This window comes from Martes martes (genome assembly GCF_963455335.1).
Source record: "Martes martes genome assembly, chromosome: 14".
Lineage (NCBI taxonomy): Eukaryota > Metazoa > Chordata > Mammalia > Carnivora > Mustelidae > Martes > Martes martes.
In genome coordinates, this window is record NC_137902.1 from 77,617,160 (window position 1) to 77,644,124 (window position 26,965).

Here is a 26,965-nt window from a genome sequence, read left to right on the forward strand (position 1 = left end):
CCCTCCACTCTGCCCTGCCTTCTCTGAATGGACCCACTCCAGACGACCCTCAACTGATATATATTCACCATGGATTTCTATATTTCAAAGACTATGCTTCACCTGCTGAAAATTAAATACAATTTTAATACACTAAGAGAATGACCAATCGCAATTAATCTAAAAGAAGGAAAATGTGAAAAAAATAAAGAGGTACAGAGAACAGAGCAAAAAGTAAGATAACAGGGGCGCCTGGGTGGCTCAGTGGGTTAAAGCCTCTGCCTTCGGCTCAGGTCATGATCCCAGAGTCCTGGGATCGAGTCCCGCATGGGGCTCTCTGCTCAGCGGGGAGCCTGCTTCCTCCTCTCTCTCTGCCTGCCTCTCTGCCTACTTGTGATCTCCGCCTGTCAAATGAATGAATAAAATCTTAAAAAAAAAAAAAGTAAGATAACAGATATAAACTGATGTATTTAGCTGCTTAAAACAACAATTAAAAAAACCTCTTAGCAAACCATAGCAAACATACTTGATGAAATTCTCTAAGTTTTCCCTGAGATTGAGGGAAGCAGTCAAAGATCTGCTATCACATCTTCCAGTCATCATTTACTGAGTGCAATGGGTCAAGAACAAGAAATAAAACTGAGAATAGGCAAAAAATAAAATGATCCTTATGCATAGGGGACATAACTGGGTACACAGAAAATCCAAAAGAATCGACAGATAATCTATTAGAATTAATAAGTGAACTTGGCAAGGTTGCTGATCATTAGGTAAAGCCAACTATATTTTTAAATTCTAGAAAATAATTTTTTTAAGATTTTTTTTTATTATTAGAGAAAGAAAGAGAGAGAGCGCACATATGCACATGTGCATGAGTTGGGGGAGGGACAGAGGAAGAGGGAGAGAAAGAATCACAAGCAGACTCCCCCCTGAGCACAGAGCCCAGCGCAGGGCTCTATCTCATGACCCTGAGATCATGCCCCAAGCTGAAATTAAGAGTCGGACATTTAACCAACTGAGCCACCCAGGTGCCCCACTAGAAAATAATTTTTATTTTTTATTTTTTTAGAAGATTTTATTTATTTATTTGACAGACGGAAATCACAAGTAGGCAGAGAAGCAGGCAGAGAGAGAGGAGGAAGCAGGCTCCCTGCTGAGCAGAGAGCCAGATGAGGGGCTCGATCCCAGAACCCTGAGATCATGACCTGAGCCGAAGGCAGAGGCTTTAACCCACTGAGCCACCCAGGTGCCCCAGAAAACAATTTTTAAATGATAATATTTCATTAATGTCTGTAAGTATCAAGTGCCATGAAATAAATCTGATTCAAAAAATATGCTAAGTGCCTCATAGTGCTCTAAATGTAATTCCTGAGAGAAATTTAAGAATAGCTAAATTTAAGCAGAAGAATTTGTGTTCCCTAGACCGGAAGACTTAATACTGTGAGGATGCCAGTTTTTCCCAAATTAGTCTATAGATTTAATGCCATCTCATTAAAAATCCCAGCAGTTTGGGGACCTTGGGGGTTCAGCTGGTGAAGTGTCTGCCTTCTGCTCAGGTCATGATCCCAGAGTCCTGGGATCAAGTCCCGCAACGGACTCCCTGCTCCGCGGGGAGTATGCTTCTCCCTCCGACCCTCTCCCCTCTCATGCTCTCTCTCTCTCTCTCTCACTCTTTCCCAAACAAATTTTAAAAAATCATTTTAAAAAATCCCAGCAGTTGGGGCGCCTGGGTGGCTCAGTGGGTTAAGGCCTCTGCCTTCAGCTCGGGTCATGGTCTCAGGATCCTGGGATGGAGCCCCGCTTCGGGCTCTCTGCTCAGTGGGGAGCCTGCTTCCTCCTCTCTCTCTCTCTGCCTTCCTCTCTGTCTACTTTGATCTCTGTCTATGAAATAAATAAATAAATAAAAATCTTACAAAATAAAAAAAAAATTTAAAAATACCAGCAGTTTATTTTGTTGGAATTTACAAGCTAATTCCAAAATTTAAGCTGAAATGAAAGGAACCAAGAGTGGCAAAGAAAATTGTGAAGAATGAGAGCAGCGTCAGAGGATTAGCACCAACATATAACAAGTCAATGCAAAACTAGAGCAATTAAACAGTCATAAGATTAGAGCAAAAAATGGGGGTGGTCCTTTAATAACTGCTGCTGGATCGAGTGGACATCCATGGGAGTGCAGGGGGGATACTAAACTCTAACAGACTACAATAGAAAATCAATTCCAAATGGATTGTAGACATCAAGGTCAACATTAAAATAGTATAGGGGCACCTGGGTGGCTTGGAGGGTTAAGCCTCTACCTTCGGCTCAGGTCATGATTTCAGGGTCCCGGGATCGAGCCCCGCATCAGACTCTCTGCTCAGCGGGGATCCTGCTTCCCCTTCTCTCTCTGCCTGCCTCTCTGCCTACTTGTGATCTCTCTCTGTGTGTTACATAAATAAAAATCTTTTAAAAAATAAAATAAAATAAAATATTGTAAGCTCTAGAAGAAAACATGGGAGAAAATCTTCATGGCCTTTGGATAGGCAAAAATTTCTTAAACAGGGTATGAATGACAAAAAATCACGAATGAAAGACCCAATCACGTGAAATTCACTGAAATGAAAAACTGCTGCTCAACCACCACAGAACCAAATGCCAGCAAAAGGGGACAGCAACCATGTTGGAGAACCGATCTGCAATAGACATATTTGACAAAAGGCTCATATGCAGAATATATAAAAACTCTTAACAAAGGAACAAGAAAAAAGATAACCTTATTGAAAAATGGGCCAACACTTGAATAGGTACTTCATAAGAGAATATCCAAATGGTCATTAAAGATACAAAAAGGAGTTCAAGATTTCAGGTTATCTTGAAGTGCAACTTAAAATCACAACAAAATACACCATGGTGATTCATATTTTTAGAAACCAACATTAACGAAGTCCTGTTGGTGGGCACGATGACTGGTGCAACCACTTAGAAAAGTGTTTAGAGGCTGAGCCTAAGTCAGTAATTCACTGACAATTGCACATCCAAGAGAAATGTACACATAACCCATATTTCATTTTAGGTGATCAGTCAACATGTAATTCTGAGAACATCAGCATTATTCATAATACCAGATCTATTCATAACAGTAAAAACTGGAAACAACCCAATGTCTATCAACCAAATGACTCATCAAATTGTGACATAAAACAATGACAATAATAATCTACCACTCGATACAACAAGATGAACACATCTCACAGACATAACACTAAGTAAAAGAACCAAACACACAATAGCATATATTATACTATTCCATTTTACATAAAATGCAAAAACAGGCAGATCTATTCTGCTAGGGATCGGAATAGTGGTTACCTCTGGAGAGGCAGGTAACCCCTGGAAACGGGTAAGAGGGAGGTTTCTAAGTGCACACAACATTCAGATCATGTTGATCTGAGTGGTAGTTACAGGGTGTGTTCATGCTACAAAAATTCATCAAGCTCTACCATTAAGATTCATGGTCAGTGATATTGTAATAGCAACGTAGTGGGACACAGGGTAGTTGTGCTTGCAGTAAATAGAGCATCATGTGTAAACTTGGCAAATCTCCAAGTTGTATACCTAAAACCAATGTAACATTGAAAAAAAATTTTAAAAACAAATAAAAAATGCACTAAACCAACTTTAAAAAAATGACTTACATGCTTTACTATAAGTATGTCCTTTTTTTTTTTAGGATTTTATTTTTTTACTTATTTGTAAAAGAGAGAGCGTAAGTGGGGGAGAAGCAGAAGGAGAAGCAGGGAACCCCATGTGGGACTTGATCCCAGGACCCTGGGATCATGACCTGAGTCGAAGGCAGACCCTCAACCAACTGAGCCACCCAGGTTCCCCTATAAGTATGTTCTAATTACACTTCAATTTTAAAAAAATTTTTTTTATTTACTTAAGAAAAATTCAACAGGAAAAAAGCCTCTGAAAGGCAAAAAAATTAGTCTTAGGAATAGTCATTTATATATACTCTGGTTTCTCTTCAGATCGCATAAATCTTTCGCCTTTTACTAAAGATTTCCGTGGAGGAATAGTCATTTATAGGCAAGAACTATGTTTTCTGTATCTCATTATGTCCATGGAGTCAAGAAGAAGGTCTTGCATATAACAGGTATTTAGAAATGCTAAGAATATAATAATGATAATAATAGTAATAATATATACATTTACATGTAATTTCTATTTCTATGGATACAAAAATGAAGGCTTCCAGCCAGCTTTTGATCATCCTCATTAATTTCTCCTTGGACAAAATGGAAAAATGTGGACAAAAATGTTTGATTGCAATGTTGAACTGATCTGACCTAGACTTACAAGGAAATCTTAGGTTGGCCACTGGATTCTAGCCTCACCCCTTTCCTATTTAGGAGACTCATTAGTGACTCTATGGAAATGTAGTTTTAAAATACAAAGGAAGAAGGAAGCTCTAGGATAAGCCCACAGCACCCCACAAATACCCGGCAGGTGAGAGGGAGTGAATACGTTGCTGCTGACTGCACAAATACACGTACGTAGATAATCACGGTCCCTCCCGTTTAGTATATTCTTTTTTTTTTTTTTAAAGATTTTATTTATTTATTTGACAGAGAAAGATCACAAGTAGGCAGAGAGGCAGGCAGAGAGAGAGGAGGAAGCAGGATCCCTGCTGAGCAGAGAGCCCAATGCGGGCCTTGATCCCAGGACCCTGAGATCATGACCTGAGCCCAAGGCAGAGACTTAACCCACTGAGCCACCCAGGCGCCCATTCAGTATATTCTTAAGATCACCATTCAGTGAGAACAGCAGCCTAAAAAGTGGCCAATCCAACGTTTATGGCATTCATAATTAACTGGAGCCACCACAAAGCCAACCGTGTAGTTAAATATGAATGCCCAAAAACATACTAATTCAGTGCCCAAATATAAACAAAGCCTTATTTCTCCTATCAGTTACAGTAGTTTTTCTTCCCTCTCCCGCACTCATGTGAAAAACTGTTATGCTCTCAGTAGTTCCGTTTATGGCATCAAAGAATCTTATCAAAAACACGTCAGCGATAATTTTCCCCTGCCCATAAAAATAGGCTGAATTTATCTAACCTTAAAAATAGACTCCATTTATCCACAATATTGGCCCCATCTTAGAAGCTGAACTATTAAATTATGTTGACTCCTGATGGCCTGAACAAGCAAAAGAGGGGGCCATTACTCATTTTCTCTCTTAGGCAAAGATGTGCAAGTCCTTCTCCATGATTTATTTACCAGACTCCGCTTGGGTCAGGTTTTACTCTGCCATTATTCACAGCAGAGGGCAAAGGCAGCATCACTGTTAAGGCTAAGATTTTAAAGCCCATTTCCACACCCTGAGTCATCGGGTTATCTACAGACATGCCCCTTCTTCTCTGGGCCACACGCTGCCCATCTGTAGAGTCAGTGGAGAAAGGGTCTCTCTGGTCCACCCCTACTGTGTGACTGCATGACACCAGTGTGATGTATGGGGTCACGGGTACCTCCCTCCACTGACATTCAGGTCCTTGCTTGAGGCCCTTCCGGAGCAATATTTTTGTTTGATACAACTTGGGCCATGTTTCATGCTCAGCCAAGTCGTGTGAAATACTCAAAATTTTGTTCTGTAGAATGTCCTTGGCAGGACTACTAACAGCAGCTAGGGTGGTTTCTTATCACATTATAATGAAAGTGTCAGGTAGCTATCTCCCACCTTCTAATTTGTGTTTGAGTGTTACCATCCTCCTACTCATCCCTCTTCTCTGGATCAGCATCTATAAGCGCTGTAACCAGGTGAAAAGATGGTAGAGTCCGAGGAATGGGCTGGAAGAAGCTTCTAGATCATCTGGTCCAGGCCCTGTTTTTCTCCCTGTGGCATGCCCAAACCCTCTTTTACATTGGCACAAGAGTGATTTCATTTCTAAGAAAGGAGTGAGAACTGGATATGTGTCGTCAGGTAAGTCTAAGTCTGAGGCTCGACACACAGAAAGGTAGAGTCTCTGACCTTTGATCTGTGAGGACCTCTGCTTATGTAGGTAATGCTGGCATCCCCAAGTACATCCCTGCAAGACCCAAAGGACAGACAATACATCTGAATACTTCTCCTAGTACGTTACTGATTGGAAAAAGTTCTTAAACTGTTACAAAGCAGGGGTGCCCGGGTGGCTCTGTCGGTTAAGCATCTGACTCTTGATTTCAGCTCAGGTCACAATCTCAGGGACCTGAGATCGAGCCCTGCATCAGGCTCCACGCTCAGTGTGGAGTCAGCTTGAGATTCTTTTCTCCCTCTCTATTCCACCCCCTGCTCCCTTTCCCTCTCCCTCAAATAAATAAAATGTGTTACAGACTATATAAATGTGTTTGACATCTGGCATACACATATACATATACACCTGTATATTACATGTACACAACATATCTATATACATTAGACAAGGAAAGACATATTGTATCTAATTTAATAGGGGCAAAAGGTAACATACTTTATCTTAATGTTGTTTTGTTGCATGGTGAGCAGCATGTGGTTGGGCTAGGTTTGGGCAGATCCTATAATCATCATCATCCCAAAAGCAGTTTCCTTTGAAGAAAGTGTTGCAGGCAATGATTGAGGACAGTTAAGAGATTAAGATACATTCTTTTGTACAGACGTTGGCTGAAAGCTTTTACTTTTTTATCACTGGTGTGAAATATAAGACAAACTGGGGTGGGCATACTTAGATGCTATATGCATTTACTACTTCGATTTAAAAAAAAATCAACTTTGCAAGCTATAGATTATAACTGCAGTATCGTACCAATGACATAAAAATGTAATTTTTGTGGAAATTAAAATATCTCTCAGAAAATGTAAATTGCTTAATTTTCTGAAAAATCACTGGTTTGTTTAGCCAGCTAAGCTATTTATCCTAGTAGGAGAGCCAAGGGCAGTTTTTATCAACACAACAACTTGGTTTCCTAAGATATTTCGACGTGTTCCCCGGATCAGAACAGTCAGAGAATTGTTCGAATATATTCCTACGCTTTCCTTGGGCTAAAAATTATTTGTGAACACCTCTACAAACCCTGTCATCTTTCTGAGCGAGTAGCTAAGAGAAAAAGAAATTTTAAAAACCCCACCAATATAAACTCCCACACATCCTCATGAGAGACACTCGCTTCAAGCCTAGCTGGATTATTCAATCACCAACACCAGGCAACATCCAAACAAAACACGCCCAGGGTAGAACCAACGAAGCTCTCACTTTAACTGCTCCCCAAAAGGTCCCCAGCAGAAAATGAAATTATGCAAAGTGAACCTAAAGCCAAATGAAAGTAAGTGTGTGCTCTCGAATTGGGTAAAGCACCAATTACAGCTTAACAAACGGGAGGGTCGGTGTCTCTGTGAGCCCAGCCACGGAAGCGGGTGGAGGGCTGTCTCTGTCTCTCTCTTGTCCTGCACTGACACCCTTGCTCCATCAATTACCCCTTCTCCTCCATAACTTAGATGCTGGTCTCTCTCATGGGGAAAAAAAAAGGTAATCAATAACTCTGTCAAGCTCTCTTCCCCCTCAAGCTAACACCACCCCTCCCTCCCTCCCCCCTCCTCATCAGTGTCTGGGATGATAAGGTCATTTCTGTCATCTACCTCTGTCTACCTTGGCTTCCGGCCACCCTCACCTCTTTCCTGCAGCCCGCCATCCGCCTTCACCTTCCTCTTAGAGACCACGTCAAAGGTACTTTTGGTCACCTCCCTCTCTGCCTTTGCTCCAAAGTGCTACGTGCTCAAGTTCACAGCTTCACTATCACACTAATGGTGTGATGTCTATCTCCTGAGGCCCACCCTCTCCAAAAGGCCGAATGCACATTTCCTATAATGCACCCCTAGTAGCTTCCTCAGAACTGCTGTAACAAAGAACCACAACTGGGTGCTTCAGAAATTTGTCGTCTCCCCGCTCAGATGCCCAATGTCTGAGATCAAAGGGTCAGCAGGGTTGGGTCCCTCCGAGGGCCGTGAGGTCTCTCTCCTGGTTCTGGTGGTCTCAGGCATTCCTTGGTTCACAGGTGCATGGCCCCAATCCTGTCTTCACGTGGCGTTCTCCCTGTGCGTCTTCACATCATCTTCGCTCTGCATGACTCTGACTGCAAACGTCCCTTGTGGAAGGACACCAGTCATTTGGATTAGGGCAAACCCTGATGACCTCATTTTAACTTGATCACCTCCTTAAAGACCCTATCTTTAAATAAGATCACATCTGAAGGAAATGAGGGTTGGGACTCCAATGTATCGTTTTGGAGAGGACACAAGTCAGTCTAAAACGTACCTCAAATTCAGTATGTCCAAAACTAACCCCACTGCCCTCCCCTGAAACCTTCATTTGGGCCACAATTCTTGGAATCTCCTAAACTCATTTTTGTCTTATTCTTCTCCTTATCAATTACCCATCCTTCTTCCACAGCGTCTCCTAAACTTCTCCCCTCGTCTTCATTCTCACAACCACCACGCAAATTGAGGCCGAATTATCTTGCACCAACTGCATGGTGACTGTCCCCTAACAGGCTCCCGACCTGCAGTCTCTGTCTGATCGCTCTCTCTACCAATTCATCTTATAAATTGCTGCCACATTAATCTTCCTAACAGACAGCTCTGACCCAGTTCCCTCCCCAGAGAGCAGGAAAAAAAGAAAAAGAAAACAGACTAATAACTTCAAAAGCCCTTCTTACCTTATGAATTCAGAATAAATCCCTGCCCCTGCTAGTCTCAAGGCTCCCCATCCTCTCAGGACTACCACAGCTCACGCCCTCACACAGCCCCTTTCTCAACCATGGCCCTGGGGGTCTCCTGGCTGGGGTCTCAGCTGGGGTCATTCCGAGAAAAGAGACACTCAGGGAGAATTCTTCACTGCAAGGCATTTAATGAAGGGAGCGAGGAGTGGGTAGGAGGGTAGCGAGGGGGAGGGTGACGGGGTCCAACAGAGAGGGAACAGCAACAAGGGGAGCTCTTATCAGCCCTGTGTCTCGGACAGCAAGGGGAGTAAACTCTTCCCAGGGCTCAGGGAGAACAGGTGCATCCTGGAGGACAGAGCAGGGCGCACATGAGGGGGAAATGCGTCAGGGATGGGAAAACAGAGAACACGAACATCATCCACTCACGTTCCCTTTGTCCTGGGATCCTGTCTGCCCACCCTCCCCCATTCATCAAAACCTGCCCTTCTTTGAAAGGCAGGTGGGTGACATTGAAGATTTCTTTTAAAAAGAATTTTTTTTATTTAAAAACAACTTAAATAAATATAAAATGAACTTAAATAAATATAAAATAAAATATAAAACATAAAACACAAAATATAAAAAAATATAGAATGTCTGAGATTTTCCTGAATTTTTAAGAAATAAAAGAACAGATATAATGTTACAGCAGGTTCAAAGGAGTACCCAGAGGCACCTGGGTGGCTCAGTCGGCTGATTTTGGCTCAGGTCATGATCTCAGGGTCAGGAGATGGAGCCCTGCTTCGGGCTCCCTGCTGAGCTGGGATCCTGCTTGGGAGTCTCTCCTTCTCCCCCTCCTTCTGCCTCTGCCCCTCCCCCTCCCCCTTGTGTGCTCTTGCATTTGCTCTCAAAGAAAAACAAAAGTTCAAAAGAGAATCCAAAGAATGTGCACATATGAAAGTCCACCAGGAAACCTGACACGAATTTGCTTGCCGAGTGCAAAACGGGCTGAGCGTCGGCAAGAGCATCCCACCAGACACCTGTGCCTTTCTGTGAACAAGAACCAGGGAATCATCGCTACATTGTTTCCCACAACCTACAGAATTGCAAAATAGCTCAAAGACAAATGAAAGGCAGCAATAACCCAAATGAGCAAGGCGGGCAGGACACCCACAGTTGTCTTCTTACTGGCCACGTTCTCAGTCTTCCACAACCTTTCCTGACCATTGCAAGGAAGGAAGGAAGGAAAGGATGGAAAGAGGGAAAGAGGGAAGGATAAAAAAGGGTTTTGGCACCGGAAGGACATCGGGTTTACCATCAACATCACATAGTCCCTTGCTGTCCTTGAGCAAGTCATGTCACGTCTCTGCCAAACGGCTTCCCGATCTGCCCAAAAGCAATCAACAGCCCTACGGACTAAATGAACTGCTGCGGGAAGCAAGGAACGGCGGCCATCCTGTCCGAGCTGAAGGAATGGTTGCCAGAACACTGGACGAACTCTTTTCCCTTCACTGTAACATCCTGGAGTTAGACCTGACGTTCCTTTTGAGTCCAAAAATTCTAGGACTCTAAATGCTGCCTCCTCCAGGAAGCCTTGGGCAACTGTAATTACCAGACACGGATCCCGCCCTCCTCAAAATCCTCTCCCACAGTAGTTTTCTGTAGTAGGACATTTGCTTTTTCCTTACTCCCCATCCCGCCCACCGGAGACAGAATAAACTCCATCAAGGAGGACAGGTTCAGATCGATGAGTCCCAGCACCCAGCATGGTAGGTAGTCAACAGATATTTCAAAATGAACTAAAAGAAAAGACTCATCAAAACCACAATGAGCTATCACCTCACACCTGTTAGAATGGCTATTATCAAAAAGACAAAAAATAGCAGGTGTTCAGGGAAAAGGGAGCTCTTGGGCCCTGTTGATAAGAATGGAAATTAGTGCGTCCACTTAGGAAAACAGTATGGAGCTTCCTCAAGAAATTAAAAATAGAACCACCATGGGATCCAGCAAAATCGCTTCTAGGTATTCAACTGAATGGAATGAAAACACTAACTGAAGAAGATATCTGCACCCCACGCTCACTTCGGCATTATTTACAACAGTGAAGATATGGATGTAACCTAAGTGTCCATCAATGGATGAATGGAGAAAGACGATGTGGTGTATATAATGGAATATTATTCAGCCACAGGAAAAGAATGAAATCTTGTCATTTGTGACAATATAGATGCACCTCGAAGGCATTACACCAAGGGAAATAAATCAGACAAAAACAAATACTCTAGGATCTCACTCATATGTGGAATCGAAAAATGAAAGCAAAACCAAAAAACCAAACTCACAGATAGATACAGCGAACAGATGGCTGGTGACCAGCAGTGGGGGAGGGGAGGGTGGTTGAAATGGGTGAAGGGCATCAAAAAAGGGACAAACTTCCAGTGAGAAAATGAGTCAGTCCTGGGAATGTAATGTACAGAACAGTGATGACAGATAAGAATACTGTATTGTCTATTTGAAAGCTGCTAAGGCAGTAGATCTTAAAATTTCTCATCTTGAGAAAAAACTATTTTGTAGCTCTGCATGGTGATGGATGTTAATGAGACCTGTTACCTGTTATGGTGATCATTTCACAACATGCACAAATACCGAATCATCGTGTTATACGCCCAAAATTCACATAATGATATATGTCAACTCGATCTCAAATAAATAAAATACACAAACAAACATACATACAAAGCAGTCCTGTGGGGGAAGAAAAGATAAGACAGGGCACAGGAGACAGAAGGATAAAACCACAATCCTCTCGGGGCACCTGGGTGGCTCAGTGGGTTAAGCCTCTGCCTTGGGCTCAGGTCATGATCTCAGGGTCCTGGGATCGAGGCCCGCATCAGGCTCTCTGCTCAGCAGGGAACCTGCTTCCCCCTCTCTCTCTGCCTACCTCTCTGCCTACTTGTGATCTCTCTCTCTCTGTGTCAAATAAATAAATTTAAAAAAAAAATACCACAATCCTCTCTTCTCCTTTACCAATTTCTGTATCGTCTTTTGCATAAATAGGACTTAAGTTAGGCCAGTTCTGCAGGCCTTCCTGAGGGACACTGTTCTCCACATCAGCAGCAGCGAGACCTTTCCACTCAACAGTAACACCTCTTCTCCAGGAGATGATGGCCCCCTTTATTGCCACAAAGAGGACAGCAGCCGAACGGGATGCTCTCAGCGGCCTTGACAGCTGCCCATCAGAAAGTATTCATCTCAGCTGTTCATTTGTCTGTGACTCAGGAGGAAATGCTCTCCCGATGTTTCTACTGAACCTACAAGTCAGAACTTGTAAGCTGATCAAAACGCCCAACCACCGACACTGTCCCCAAAGACAAATTGTGGCAGATGTGTCCAGGACTAGAGGGGATGGAAGGGATATTCTAAAAGAGGATAAGGAAGAAAGAAAAATGGCATCAGGGATTAAAGCCAGTAAGTGTGTGCGCGCATATGTGTATATGCATGTGTCTGTGTGTGAGTATGTGCGTGAGGGTGTGTGTGTGTGTGTGCACGTGTGCTAAATTTTTCACGTGTGTCAATCATCTTTCAGTATGCTGCTATTCTCTGAAAGAAAGAAATCATGTTCTGCCCTATAGGCTCATAACTATACCTGTCCCTGAAGTACGAGTCTTTAAAATACTGTCTTCCCTTTCAAAAAGGCACTTTGAGGGGCGCCTGGATGGCTCAGTGGGTGAAGCGTCTGCCTTTGGCTCAGGTCGTGATCCCAGAGTCCTCGGATCAAGCCGCAAACTGGGCTCCCAGCTCAGCAGCGAGTCTGCTTCTCCCTCTGCCTCTCACTTTTTCCCCTTCTCTCTCTCTCAAATAAATGAAATCCTTAAAAATAAATAAATAACCCCAAAGGGCACTTGGATGTGTATTTTCACCCCTTAACCTATCCCCCCCCCAAATTTCCATTGTTCCAAAAATAAAATGAATCAAAAATTTTTCAGAAACTCTCAGGAGTGGAATTTGGGGGCATTTTCAGAGATCTATGTGCCATTTTATTGAAGTCGCACTTCCCGTCTGAAGTGTTGTTCGCATTATGGATACGGTCTTTTGTGCTGTTTTCACATCTTATGTAAAATCTAAATCTGTTTTTATGGCCACGTAGCCCACCTCGTGGAGGTGGAGTCTTTGAGTCCCCCATAACGGGCGAGTTCTCATCTCTTCACCTGTTGTCCCCTCTGACTTTACACAGAGCACAGGCCTCCAGGACCGCGAGCGGACTGCTCCCAAGCTGACGTGAACAACGCCCTGCTCTTCTGACACCTCAGCTGTCGGCGATCGTCTTCTACCTCCCAAGAGTCTCCCACGTACCTGGTATTACGCTGTGAACAAACTGAGCGCCCGACATGTTCATCTTGAATTAGGAAAACCTAGTCAACCTGGCACACAATTGCTCTATTCTGTATTTATTATCAAAATGCTGGCTCACTGAATCCGTTCCATTCAATTCCACAAACATTTAATGAGAGCCTGTCATGTGGTACGTATCCTGCGAGGCACTGGTAGTTTAAGAAATTCACACTCGGTATTGTAAAGTACATCCCCACAGAGAAAAGCATGGCACCGAGTTTCTCTCCTGTGTGAAAATATATTCATCTACAGCAGAAAGGGGCCCCAGAGAGTGTCTGTTGGGTTCCAGAGCCACCTGCCTGGGCCTGAAAGCCTAGCGCCTCGGCCTGGACCTGCCAACAGGGGCACGTGACTGAACTTCTTTGTTCCCGCCTCTGAGGGATTTTCGTTAGGAATTCATGAGAAAATACATGGAAGATGCTTAAGAGCAGACATTCTGGACATGGCACATACATGAAGCTGCTGAAAATCAACAAGACAGTAAACAACAAGTGCTGGTGAGGATGTGGAGAAAGGGGAACCCTCTTACACTGTTGGTGGGAATGCAAGCTGGTGCAGTCCCTTTGGAAAACAGTGTGGAGATTCCTTAAGAAATTAAAAATAGAGCTTCCCTATGACCCTGCAATTGGACTACTGGGTATTTACCCCAAAGATACAGATGTAGTGAAAAGAAGGGCCATCTGTACCCCGATGTTCATAGCAGCAATGGCCACAGTCGCCAAACTATGAAAGGAGCTGAGATGCCTTTCAGCAGATGAATGGATGAAGAAGATGTGGTCCATAGATACAATGGACCATCAGAAAGGATGAATACCCATGATTTGCACTGATATGAATGGAACTGGAGGAGATGATGATGAGTGAAATAAGTTAATCAGAGAAAGACAATTATCATATGGTTTCACTTAAATGTAGAAAATGAATAGCGCAGCGGATCCTAGGGACAGGAAGGGAAAACTGAATGGGAAGAAATCAGAGAAGGAGACAAACCACGAGAGACTCTTGACTCCAGGAAACAAACTGAGGGTTACAGAGGGGAGGATAGGGGAATGGGGTAACTGGGTGATGAGTATTACGGAGGGCACAGTGGTGATGAGCACTGGGGGTTCTACGAACTAATGAATCACTGGCCACTACATCAAAAAGTAACATAGTACTATCTGCTGGTTAACTGAACATAATAAGGATAATAATAATAATAATAATAATAGAAGAAGAAGAAGAAAAAGAACCTGCCAGAAATAAAGTCGCCAACAATGGGTAGCTATCTAAAATAGCTCTGACCTCCCAACCACACCAGAGAGAAGGTAACCCTCCAGGGGCTGCTGCCATACTTCAGATGACTTCTGTCAGCCTCTAGAACTATTTGGATGACCCTAAGAAGTCTCCAAGACGATCTCTGAAAGACACGTGGGATGGTGCAGGTGTGTCTCTGGTCCTGCCACCATCAGAATAGCATCTCTCACAGCCCGTGCCCCCACGGGCCCTGTTGCTTACTCCCTTCAAAAAACAAAAACAAGACCTTCAAAGGACTAGAAGCAGCACCAGAAACCGACATCTCATTGCCACCCATGAACTAATCTACTAGAATTTCACTTTAAGGTCAAAATTTAGTAAAGAAGAAATATGGAATACTATCTCTCAGGAGAGTGAATGTGTTTTGTGTGTGTATGTGAGAGACCAAAATTTCTTAAGGAAAATTTCTTTGAATGTGAAAGAAATATAAACTCCAGCGAAATCTCACAGACGTGAAATCATAATTCCATTTAGTGCGATAACCAGAAACCTGCTGTGGAAAACAAGTGAGGACAACTTTTAATGGTTATGAAGTCAGTGTGACAGTTAGTACTGACTTTAACAATGTCCCAACACACTCAACACTCAAGGATTTGATTTTTCCCATAATTTTTTTGTTTTCTTGTCTTTTTTTTTGTCCTCTAAAACCGTATCTTTTACTTCGTATCTTTTTTTTTAAAGATTTTATTAATTTATTTGACAGAGAGAGAGAGATCACGAGTAGGCAGAGAGGCAGGCAGAGAGAAAGGGAGAAGCAGGCTCCCTGCTGAGCAGAGAGCCTGATGCAGGGCTCGATCCCAGGACCCTGAGATCATGACCTGAGCCAAAGGCAGAGGCTTAACCCTCTGAGCCACCCAGGCACCCTTGTATCTTTGGTTACGTACTAAAATATGAATGAAATCCATGGGTTCATGTGAACATTAGGAGTCGGATTCTAAATTCAGAGGGAAATAAAATATTTTAAAGTTTCGTTAGAAGTGGAACAAGTTAGCAAAAAGATTTTTAAATCGTAAACTTTTGCAAGGAAAAAAAAAGAGTGCTCGCTGTAGCAGACAAAATAAATTGGCCACAGTGAGTTGTCGCTCCAGCCGTGCTAATGGGGGTGTATGAGCCTGAGTCCCTTACTCACTGATCTCACATGAATTCCCCACGTGCGCACTAAGTAGTGTGTGTCTGTGCAAACAAGAGTGTGCTCACAGCGCCCACAGGAAACGCCTGCCTCAGCCCTCCTCAGACCCCGCAAGGCCTCATCGCCCTGCGGGTTCCTACAGCACATTCCCCTGTTCTGGTCACTTGGCCCCACATCCGCATGGCTCCCCAGCTAGATTTAAGGTTTTTTCTGGTAAATTGACAAATACTCATCATCAGTTGGTCACTGCACAGCCACCTAGAGGAGGTCTCACCCTGGGCAGCCAGTGGCTCCCGCTCTCTCGGTCACTCACTCTGGTGGGAGCCCTGCTAGGTTAGTGAGCATGGAGGCAATGACAGGCAGGTGCCCTGGACACTCCAAGTTAGTGGCAGGGAAAACTTGCCAATTTCTGTTTCATGGCAAAAAACATCAGTACAGAACTTTTACTGGGCCGTAGGAACCAGGAAGTACACCTCCCATCTGGGCTTTGAGGCCAACTGTCATGTTTTAGGAAACCCCAGAAATATGGGTCCCTCGTTCACTGACCCAAGTAATAGAAAGCCAGAGAAGCCCTTTGAAGCTGAGACAGTAGGGAAGACGAGCAAAGAAGCTCATGAGAAGTTCAGTGACTGACCAACCCTGTGATCTACCAGGATGAAAATTTCCAGGGATCCCTAAATCATTGAAAGTATGCATTTCCAGCACAAGGGAAGGTTCTTTTTTTATTATTATAGTCATCCTTCTAAACAATTTGAGCTTGGCTGACCCCAGGAACTCACCAGGGAATGTGAAACAACCTCAGAGAGCCCCTCAGAGCCAAGTCCCCACTTGATTTCCACAGAAGAATTTTCATAGGACAACTCCAACCCCAAAGTCACAACACCCCTCATGTTCCAATGTTCTTGCCGTGATTAACAGGGATGAAAATAAGTGGATGAAGCTGTTCCACGGGACATCCCCGTGGTGTCCTGGAAGTCACCTCATCATCTAGAAGCTTCTCACTTATACAAATTCTGACAGGGACCCAGGGTCTCTCTTGGGCAGTCCCCATCCACTCAGACCTACTTCAGTCTTCATTTATTCTTTCTCTCCTTAGGTCACCTGTCTCCATAACTTCCTTCTCTCAAACGTTCCTCACACGCCTGGTGCCAGCATGCCCTCCCCTGCTGGCCCAGGAGCCTCTGCAGCCCTCCCACAGCCAACCAAGCCAACCATCATGCCTGTCTCACCACCCACCTCCTCTCTCCTCCTCTCAAGACCTAACCGCCTCCCTCCTACTCTTCTGCTTCTAGGAGGGATCTTACTAACGCTCTCCCACCGGCACTGTTTGCCTACTTCCCTCATCACAGATCCCTTCTTTCTGCACTTGAACACATTCACATGGTTTTCACATTTAATTGGGGGACAAGAGAGGGAGGAACTTTTCTCTTGTCCTGGTCTTCCATCACCATACGATTCCTCTCAAACCTGGCCTTGTAGGTAACACTGTGCTAAGCATCATGGGAAACGAATGCCCCCGCCCCATCCCTCACCAACACAGTTGCAACCCTCCCACAGAGCATCAGGGGACCCAAACTCGGGCCACGAGTGATAAAATGTGTGGAACTGAGACACTCAAGAGCTGGTTTGAAAAACGTAAGGTCAAAACTGGTTGGAGCAATCCAAAAGCTCCAGCAGGATGGGGAACCCAAGTAAGGTGTCAAAAATGAGATCACTGAGGGTCATGAGCCAAGGAGAGTGGTTACACTGGATGTGACAGGAATCTGGAATTGGGCAGGGGTGGTGTGAACACGGGGCTTTAGGAGGATTCAGATGGAAAGAGAGTTCAGGGTGGGTGACTAGTAGCTGGTGGGGACAGAGGGCCCATGAAGGTCAGAACAAGGATTGGGGTATGAAAGAAATCTAAATCCAAGCGAGGTGCCAAGGAAAACACCACAGGAGATGATTCCAGATGAGATATGAGGGGAGGAAAAAAGAGTTCAATCAATGCACGGAGTGCCTACCGTGAGCCAGGCACTGGAATAGGTTTTTCCATAAGAATCCTATCACGTGATCTTCAAAAATCCCTCTGAGGTGCCTAATATGACCTTCATGGTGTAAGAAAAATTTAAAAATTTTTCTTACATACTTAAACTAGGTGTTGGTGGAGAAAAGCCTCAGACCCAGGTCTTCTGCAGTTAGGATCAACCTGCTGTTTCTGAGCCAGAGCTTAAAACGGCAGTGCCACTGGCCAACACAGGGCCACCGGGAGGAAGAGCCACTCAGAGGACAGAATACACCTGGGCTCAGGATCGTGTGTCCGGAGGTCGAAGGGCAGTCAAACCAGAGAACTAGAGGGGCGCCTGGGTGGCTCAGTGGGTTAAGCCTCTACCTTCAGCTCAGGTCATGATCTCAGGGTCCTGGAATCGAGCCCTGCATCGGGCTCTCTGCTCGACGGGGAGCCTGCTTCCCTTCCTCTCTCTCTCTGCCTGCCTCTCTGCCTACTTGTGGTCTCTGTCTGTCAAATAAATAAACAAAATCTTAAAAAAAACACAAAAACAAAAACATAACCAGAGAGCTGGAAATAAGGGGAGGAGAACTCTCAGATCAGTAGTGGGCTTTGCCCACAGGGAGGAATGACCTTGAGAAAGTTCCTAGAAGTTCTCTGGCTCTTGGAGTTGGATGAGGTCATTGTTAAGTCTTTTCAAACTCTCATTCCTAGGATCCCAGACTCCGTGGCACAGATAAGCTCATGAAGGCAGAAGAGACAGAACAAGAAACGGGGAGAGAGTCTTTGGAGAAAATCATAGACTTGGAGTTCAAGAGGCGAAAAGAGCCCCCAAAAGCATGAACTGAAATGTATAAGAATGACTCCGAATGTGCCACGTGTCCCAAGGCAAAGAGGAGCTTCCGAAGGGAGGGCGAAGTTAGCAGTGGGAGAGGGGTTCAGAAGGCACAGGGGTGGAGGGGAACATTTGTATTTGGCGTGGAGGAGGGGACCGGAAACATCCAGCAGCGTGGATGCAATGGGTAAAAGAAGCTACATAGCAATTACGGGGCGGGGGGGGGCCGGGGACCACACTGGGACGCGCTGAACGGCTAAAGGAGGCACGGGGGTCAAGCCAGACACTGTGAGGCGGGAGAAATGACCGGGGGGAAAAGAAAGAAAGAAAAAAGAAATGACTGTGCTTCCCCACCCACCAGAAGGAACAGTGGTGAGGGAGGCAATGAAAGGATGGAAAATGTGTGCTTGAGTCCCGTCCCAGACCAGGGGGCAAGCACTGGGCTCTCGGACACGTGAAGACTAGGACTTTAGAGAGAAGGAAAGAAGCTTCCTCTTCCGTGGCCGGAAGGACGGGAGCAGATGTGGACAGTGAACCCTGCCTGGGAAGCGGAAGAGAAGAATCAAATGGGACAGTGGGTTTAAATCTACTCTGTAAAGAAGAACGGTGCACTGGGAATGACCTTTCCGACTGTTCTGCAGAGATGCTCACACCTTCTGTGTTACTCCACACCACTGTCATGGACTGAATGTCTGCCTCCCCCTAAAAGTCACACACTGAAATGCCAAGTCCCAGACGGATGCTAGTAGGATGTGGGGCCTGGCAGAGGTCAGGAGGCTGGGACCCATATGAATGGAAATCGTACCCTTAGCACAAGAAACAAAGGAGAGATGATTTTTCTCCCTTGGCCATATGAGGATACGACAAGATGACCATTGGCAAACCAGGAAAAGGTCACACATTGCACCTGCCAGCACCTTGATCTTGGTTCCCTGACCTCCAGAACCATGACAAAAATAAATGTTTGCTGCTGAAGCCACCGAGTCTATGATAATTGTTACAGCTGCGTGACCAAGACAGCCCCCAATCTGGAGGCTGACACTCCAGCTCTCTGTGCTATAGCTTCCTTACCTGCAAAATGCTGGCTGCGGAGGTGCAGAGATAGACCAGGGGACGTTTTCTAAAGGTCTCCTCCTACCCTAATGTCCTAGAATTTTTACATGTGTTTTTTCTTTCTGATTCTTCCATGCCAGCCGCTAAACCTTTTCTTAGCGACTGTCATTGCAAACATGTCTCCTTATTTTGGACGCTTCCTTAACACCAACTATCACACTGTGCATACAGAAGGTGCTCAACAGATGTTTCTCTGAGTTAACAAAATGTCCAGAATGTCACAGTTTCGGGAGACAAATGCATGCTTCGGTGTCTCTCCCTCTCCCCAAGGGCTCTATCCACAGGAGCCCAGTCCCCAGAAGTAGCAATCTTTTCTCAGTGAATTCAGCCTTGATAAAAAAACACTTATCTGAAGCCCAAGCACAAATAAGCCTGAATGCCAAATAAATTAGTGGCCTGATTGTTTCAGAGTCTGTCCTTCCTGCAAATGTGTACACACCAATATTTGAGGGGAAAAAAAAAAAAGTCCGATTATGTAAACCTGGATGTGCTTTCCAGCAGATCCTTAAAAAAAAAAAAAAAAAAAAAAAAAAGTCAATATCTATCTAAAGCTCCTCATGCCTTCATTATCAAAGGAGCAAAAAGGTGCAAATTCTCACGGCTCACGGCTCACTCAGAGTCTTCTCCTTTGTACTCTGTGACATTCCTACAGCTGACAAAAGCGATTAGATATCCTGTTTGCTGCAAAGCTAAAACAGACTTGAACGCTGATAAGTAGCCATTCTCTCCTGGAAAGGACACGAGCCTAAGATCTGAGTTTTAGTCTTAGTTCGCACTGATGAGTCCCTGACTTTGTACAATTAACCTTCCTGTACCTCGACAAATGGGGCTAAACATTCCTGCCCAATCTCTGTTACACCCTCCAGCACTGGCGTTTACACTTTATGATTCTTACTACTAATTGCTGAGTACTTTCTAAAATGCTTCTTATCGTTATCAGCAAGATGGACAAGCGCTGTGAAGAAACTCACAGTGAAACCGTTCATTCTGCAAAGGAAGGCCGGAGGGAAGCTCACAGGTTCCCATCAGAGTCATTTCTGCAGACCCAGTTCTGTTTTCAATCTCAGCCCAGGCCTAAGTACAAAAGTAGGCGCCACAGTGTACACCAAGGGTCACTCAACTGGTCTATGCAAATGAAAGAAAGGTGAAGTACTTGGAAAAATCAACCCTTGACCAAGGTCATTTCCCATCATGGGTTTTCTTCAAGTCCAGGATTCCTTGTAAAATTTTGTAAGATGGCTTGAAAAAGAGAGAGGAGCATCACTTCGGAGACCCATGGTTTTAAATACCAAATTACAGCTCATGGCCACACAAGAAAGTTAATGAAAATTTTACAACAAAATAAACCACACATTCCAAATCCCGGGCACGTTGGGATATGACAGTGGATAGATCCATTATGGGGTGAGGGCTCATTTTAGGGTAGGATTCTGTTCCAGCACACCCAGTGGACCCACATCCACATTCTCAATTTCCCTCAAAGATAAACACATCAGGGAGGGCACGCTTCCAGCAGGTGGGGCAGCCACTGAATCAAAGCTGATCGTTCATCCACAGAAGCGCTTGAAAGGAATGTTAGCAAACTCACAATTGCATAATGGAAAGGAGATGGGAGAGGGGCTGGCAAGGCTAACCGGTGACAAAACTCCCCTTCACAGATGAAGAATTAACTCACAGCCGTGGCCATAACTCATGGACACGGTTCATTCAAGGTTTCACCTTTGGTTCCCTTAACAGCGATCACAAACCTCCTCTAGAAAAAGAAGAAGGAAAAAAAGCTTTCTGGAGGCAGAAGGATGCTAAAGGTGCATCACCGAGCTACAGTGCTTGGGAAAAAAAAACAAAGATAATACTTAAGGTGTTCTAATCAGATATAGGAAATGATCAGTCAGCTTCACCATTAAGGACTCCTAATGACTAACTGTTTCTTTTTTTAAAAAACACAATAGCTTTGTCCTTAATTCCTAACTATTTTAGCCAATATATAAATTGTTAGTACTCCCTAGATCATTAGCTTAAGAAAGAAAGAAAGAATGAACTCATAATGACACAATTGCAAGACAGCACACTACAAAGAAATGCCCAGAAAAAAAATTGAAAAAGAGATGAATTTACTATAAGAACAACATTCTCTCCGTTAGTAACTCCATTTACCATTTCTGAGCCATTCACCTACTCAGGTTAAGGGAATAAGATGGAAAGGAGCCAGGGCAAAAGGCAGAGGAGCTGGTAAAGGGTTTGCATATTTCCCTGTAAAATTGTAAAACTTAGAGGAAAAGACACGTTTTCCTTTTAGATGTTAAGCTACACCAAAAAAAAAAAAAAAAAAAAAAAAAATTCCCCTGCTCCACTGTGCCACCTCCTTCAAGGTCATTTATCATCAGCACAACCTACGGATGTTTTATTAAAAGAAAAATCCCAGCTTAGGACTGCCAGATCTCTACACAGGACCCACTTATCAGAGGTGTTGCTGGGGCTGACAGGCAGCCGTTGAGTGGCGCAGAGTTAACATTACTTTATATGCGCAGAACCCCATCAGCAAGCACATTACCCGGGTCTCTATTAAGCATTCTGATAACCACCTCCAACCAGCTTGGCTTAACATTTAAGCCTGCAGGAAGCCCTTGAGTACAAGAAGCCTTCCAAAATTTTCTAGCTGACTTTAACCCTATAGAGTTTGAAGAAAAAAAAAACTGAATTTAAAAATGACCCAGCAACTAAATATTTTGTCCACCTGAACAAAAGATCTCGTGGTTTGGAGAAATGTATTTTCATGTGCCTCTTATTTTTTTCAAACCCTATAGACAGTTTTTCACTTAAAAAAATAATAATAACCTGTATGACTAGTAGGCTTAAAACACTCCCCATGAGCAAGGTTTTAGCATACAGGCTCAGGCTCGTCAGAGCTGGATTTGGGGCCAGTAGCACTTCTAAAGCATACGTAATGGTGCATAACATACAGCCATTCCTTCAGATCATTCTCCATCTGATGCAGACCCCGGATTTTGTCCTTTCCAAAGGCTTTCTGCCCCCACCCCTAACAGTAAGCGAAAACGAATGCCTTCAAACTATTAGAAGAGCAAAAGGAAAAAAGAAAACCGGTCACTTAAAACGTTCTCGGACAAATTCACCCTTTTCACTTGTTCAGCTCCCAAATACATCACCTGCACTATTTTCACCCCTCAAAGTTACTGTCTGGTTAATATTTCAAGATTTCAGCGTCTCTATGATTTGCCTAACTCCGGAGGTAATTGGGAAATGATCTCTTTTGCTCTGTTGAGGAAAGAAGTGACAGCAGAAGCTGCAGTCCTCGGGCGGGGGATGGGGGAATCCTGGAAGGGACGATCTTCCCGAGACAAGTGCAAGAAAAGCATGGAAGGGGTGCTGCAAATGCTAACGAGGTTATTCTTAACGCGAAGTTACGGCATTTTCTTTTGCCAAGAGGCTCTCCAGTCCCAGCTTTGAGGTGAGCAATGCCTCGGCCTGGGAAGTATCTGCAGCGTTCGAACAAATCAGCGAGAGGAAGGAGCAGTGCCAAGAAGTACTTAAGGAGAAAAAATTGTATTAGTGTGGAGCCAGCCTTTCCCTGCTGCCACCCAGTGTGGAAATTCCGGGCAGCCACCCTGCCCTTACACACACGCGCACACGCACACACACACACACGCACACACACTTTGCTGCACTAGGCATTCAGTAAGCCAGCATTTGGAGAACGACACGTTCACAATGTCCCCGCCACCCCCGCGCGCGCGCGCACACACACACACGCACACACACACACGCACACACATACACATACACATACACATACACACAAGCGCGCGCGCGCACTCTCTCGTCTTCCATCCCTTCCACGTTCTGCAAGCGGTCGCATCACCACGGCCCCGGCGCCGGGGAACCGCGGTGACCACGGGGGAGACTCCCCTCCCCTCCTCAGCACCCGGACTTGGGGGAGCTTTGGGGGCCGCGTCCCGCACCCCCTCCGGGACCAGTCGGCCGCGGCGCGCTCTACGCCAAGTAGGCGAGTCCCCGGGTTGCGCGACAGCGCGCGGGTCCAGCCCGCAAGCCAGAGAAACCGCGCCGCGGCGGAATTCCCGGCGACAGCCCGGCGCGGGCCGCCCGGTCCGCACCCTGCCCCGCGATGCTCCGGAAGGCGCCGGGCCCGCCACAGGTCAGGCCGGACGGCCCCCTCCTCCCGGACTCCCGCGGCTCCCAGGCGCCGCTCCTCAGCGCCCCGGGACCCAGGCTGCGCGCCTCCCGCCCGCTCGCAGGGCTCCAGCCGCTCTCCGGCCCCGGCTTCCCCCACGCGCGCACCGACACGCACCCTTCCCTCCCGTCGCCCCCACACGGCTCCTCCGGAGCCCGCGGGGCACCCCGCCCCGCCCGCGCGGCCCCGCTGCCGCCGTCGCTCTGCCCTGCCCCGGCCGGTGCATGGCGCCCCCGTCCCCGGGGGAAACACGGGATGCGCGCCGCTTACAGTTCGCAGGAACTGGATCTCGTCCTCGCCCTCGCCCCCATCGGCCATGGCTCCGCGCCTCCTCGCCGGGGCTGCCTCCCGAGCCCCGCGGAGCCCGGCGGCGCTTGCGGCGGCCCCTCGCGCTGCCTCCTGCCGCTGCTGCCGCCGCTGTGCTACCGCTGCTGCCGCGGCGCTGCCCGGAGCCGGGGGCGGAGGGGGCCGCGGCGGCCGGGTGCGAGCGCCGGGCGGTCCCCGCCTGCAGAGCGGGGGAGGAGGCGCGGGCGGGGGCGGCCGAGGCGGGAGCCTCCCTGCGCCGCACTGTGCGGGAGGAGGGCAACCCCGCAGCCCAGCCGCGCCGGCCCCGCGCTCCCTGCCTGCCGCCGCCGACTGCTCGGCCCCGGCTCCGGCGAGCGAGTGCGCCGAGCCCGCGGAGCCCGGGCTGGTGCCGCGGTGGGGGCGGGGAGTGGGGGCGGCGGGCGGGGAGTGGGGGCGGCGGGCGGGGAGGAGCTCGCCGGCTCCCCTCTGCTGCAGGTAATCCGCAGCCCGCTGCTCGGGCCCGCCAAACCCGAGGCCCAGCGCCGCTTACTGGCTGCGCTGGGTATCGGGGCCCTGGAGCGCCGACGAGCGCACAGCCTTCCACCTGGCGCGAGGCCTGAGCCCCCGGGGCTCTCACACCAGCCCCTCTGACCTTCGGCGAAACCCAGGGCTCAGCGTTCCTTCCTCCCCGAGGGGGCTTCAGCGCTAAGTGCCGCAACACTCTGGGATGCACGGAGTGGGTATTAAGTTACCCAACACAGGGTATTTTTTTTTAATTTATTTATTTGACGGACAGAGATCACAAGTAGGCAGAGAGGCAGACAGAGAGAGAGGGGGAAGCAGGCTCCCCGCTGAGCAGAGAGCCCGATGCGGGGCTCGATCCCAGGACCCTGAGATCATGACCTGAGCCGAAGGCAGAGGCTTTAACCCACTGAGCCACCCAGGTGCCCCCAACACAGGGTATTTTAAACTCGGATCGGGATGCCTGGGTGGCTCAGTTGGTTAAGCAGCTGCCTTCGGCTCAGGTCATGATCCCAGCGTCCTGGGATCGAGTCCCACATCGGGCTCCTTGCTCGGCAGGGAGCCTGCTTCTCCCTCTGCCTGCCACTCTGTCTGCTTGTGCTCACTCTCACTCCTCTCTCTCTCTCTCTCTGACAAATAAATAAATAAATAAATCTTTAAACTCGGATCTCCTGTATTCCTGACCCGCAAGAGAATTCAGCAGTATCCAGTCTCCGTGGATCACGCTTTTCACTGGTCATGTATACCAAGTGCACGGTGCACAGAACTTTAATAGATTCTTCCAGCAAATACATGGTAAGTGCCTGTGCCAGACACCTGTGGTACAAGGCAGACATGAGTTAGAAGACTAAACTTTAAATCAACGAAGAATTGCAGTACAGGAGAGGATAAAATAAATTTGAATCATTGATGAGCTAAAGGGAACTTGGTACCCATTATCATCACCAGGAAGCCATTTATTTCCAAAGAAATTTGAGTGTAAATAACAATATCTACCTCGGGCAAATCCATGCAATAGCTCACCACATCGCATTTGACAAACGGCTGTGACTAACAAAATGCAGGGTCTGATTTGGACAATTTGGACAAGCACTAATGTCTTGTTCCTGGTCTTTCACTTAAGATACTAAGCAATGGGGCACCTGGGTGGCTCAGTCGGTTAAGCATGGGCCTTTGGCTCAGGTCATGATCCCAGGACCCTGGGGTTGAGTCCTGCATCAGGCTTCCTGCGGAATGGGAAGTCTCTGCTTCTCCCTCTAAACTCCTCTCCCCCATGATCTCTAAGATCTTTTTTAAAAAACATATTCAACGATGAGTATATGCAAAGCAAAGTTACCAAATGTCAGTCCAACAAAGATGAAGAAACTGTAAAGTGAAGGTCTAGCATAAGCATACCTACCTTACACACTTTGCCGCATCTAATTAGTTTCTAAAAACTACCAGTAAATTCTATGCAGCATACATTTTATTTGCAGCTTTCGTCAACTTTATACTTGCTGAGATAGTTTTGCATATTTCCAGTAGAATTAATACCAGTAAGAATATGTGTTATAAATACTTCCATCCCTGGTAACGCTAGTAATGCTCTCTTCTATTTAATGGTACTAGTCATCTTATCTAAGTACTTGAAATATTCTTGGATAGTGATCCATGACAACTAATTCTTAAATTATTACAATTTATGTGAATTTTTACTCCTAGAGCTTCTAAATGAGCAATCAGAGTTCTCGCAAAAGATAAAAGTCCTCCATGAGGCATGACTATATTCTGAAATGGGCTCATAATTTTATGTTAAATAATCTGATCCTCCAAATTTATGACATATCAAATTGAACTTTTCTATATTTTATGCAGAATGATGCATATATAGACCATTTCTTTTTTTTTAATTAACATTTAATGTATTACTTGTTTCAGGGGTATGGGTCTGTGATTCATCAGGTTGTATACTATCCAGTGCTCATTACAACACATACCATCCCCAATGTCTATCAGCCTGTTCCACCATCCCTTCCACCCCCCTCCACTCCAGCAACCCTCAGTTTGTTTCCTAAGTTTAGAAGTCTCCTATGGTTTGTCTCCCTCTCTGGTTTCATCTTGTTTCATTTTTTCCTCTCTTCCCCTATGATCCTCTGCGTTGTTTCTCAAATTCCTCATATCACTGATATGATCATTGCCTTATTTCACTTAGCATAATACCCTCCAGTTCCATCCACCTCGTTGTAAATGGCAAATTTCATTTTTGATGGTTGCATAATATTCCACCTGTGTATGTGTATACCACATCTTCTTCATCTGTCAATGGACATCTGGGCTCTTTCCATAGTTTGGCTATTGTGGACATTGCTGCTAAAGCAAACATACACACTGTATGTTTGGGAATTACTCCATTCTCCCCATACAGTAGGTAAAATATAAAAACTCTAACTCACTAGCTTTTCCTTTTGGCATATTAAGCTAAGCTACACATTTTTCTAACAAGTGATATAGTTATGATTTCTTTAATTCTGTCAACATAATCTGATACAATGCT

General features: G+C 45.8%; 1 protein-coding gene across 1 annotated transcript in view; it reads right to left on the reverse strand.

Moving 5' to 3' along the window:
- The window catches only part of RYR2 (ryanodine receptor 2), a gene marked incomplete at its 5' end in the record, with an annotated part of 631,749 nt that extends 607,806 nt beyond the window's left edge, over positions 1-23,943 (reverse strand). Inside the window, one exon of the mRNA XM_080822946.1 lies at positions 23,896-23,943. Coding sequence (XP_080679072.1) covers positions 23,896-23,943 — 48 coding nt within the window. The remainder of the gene's footprint in view (positions 1-23,895) is intronic.
- Between the last annotated feature and the right edge of the window lie 3,022 nt (positions 23,944-26,965).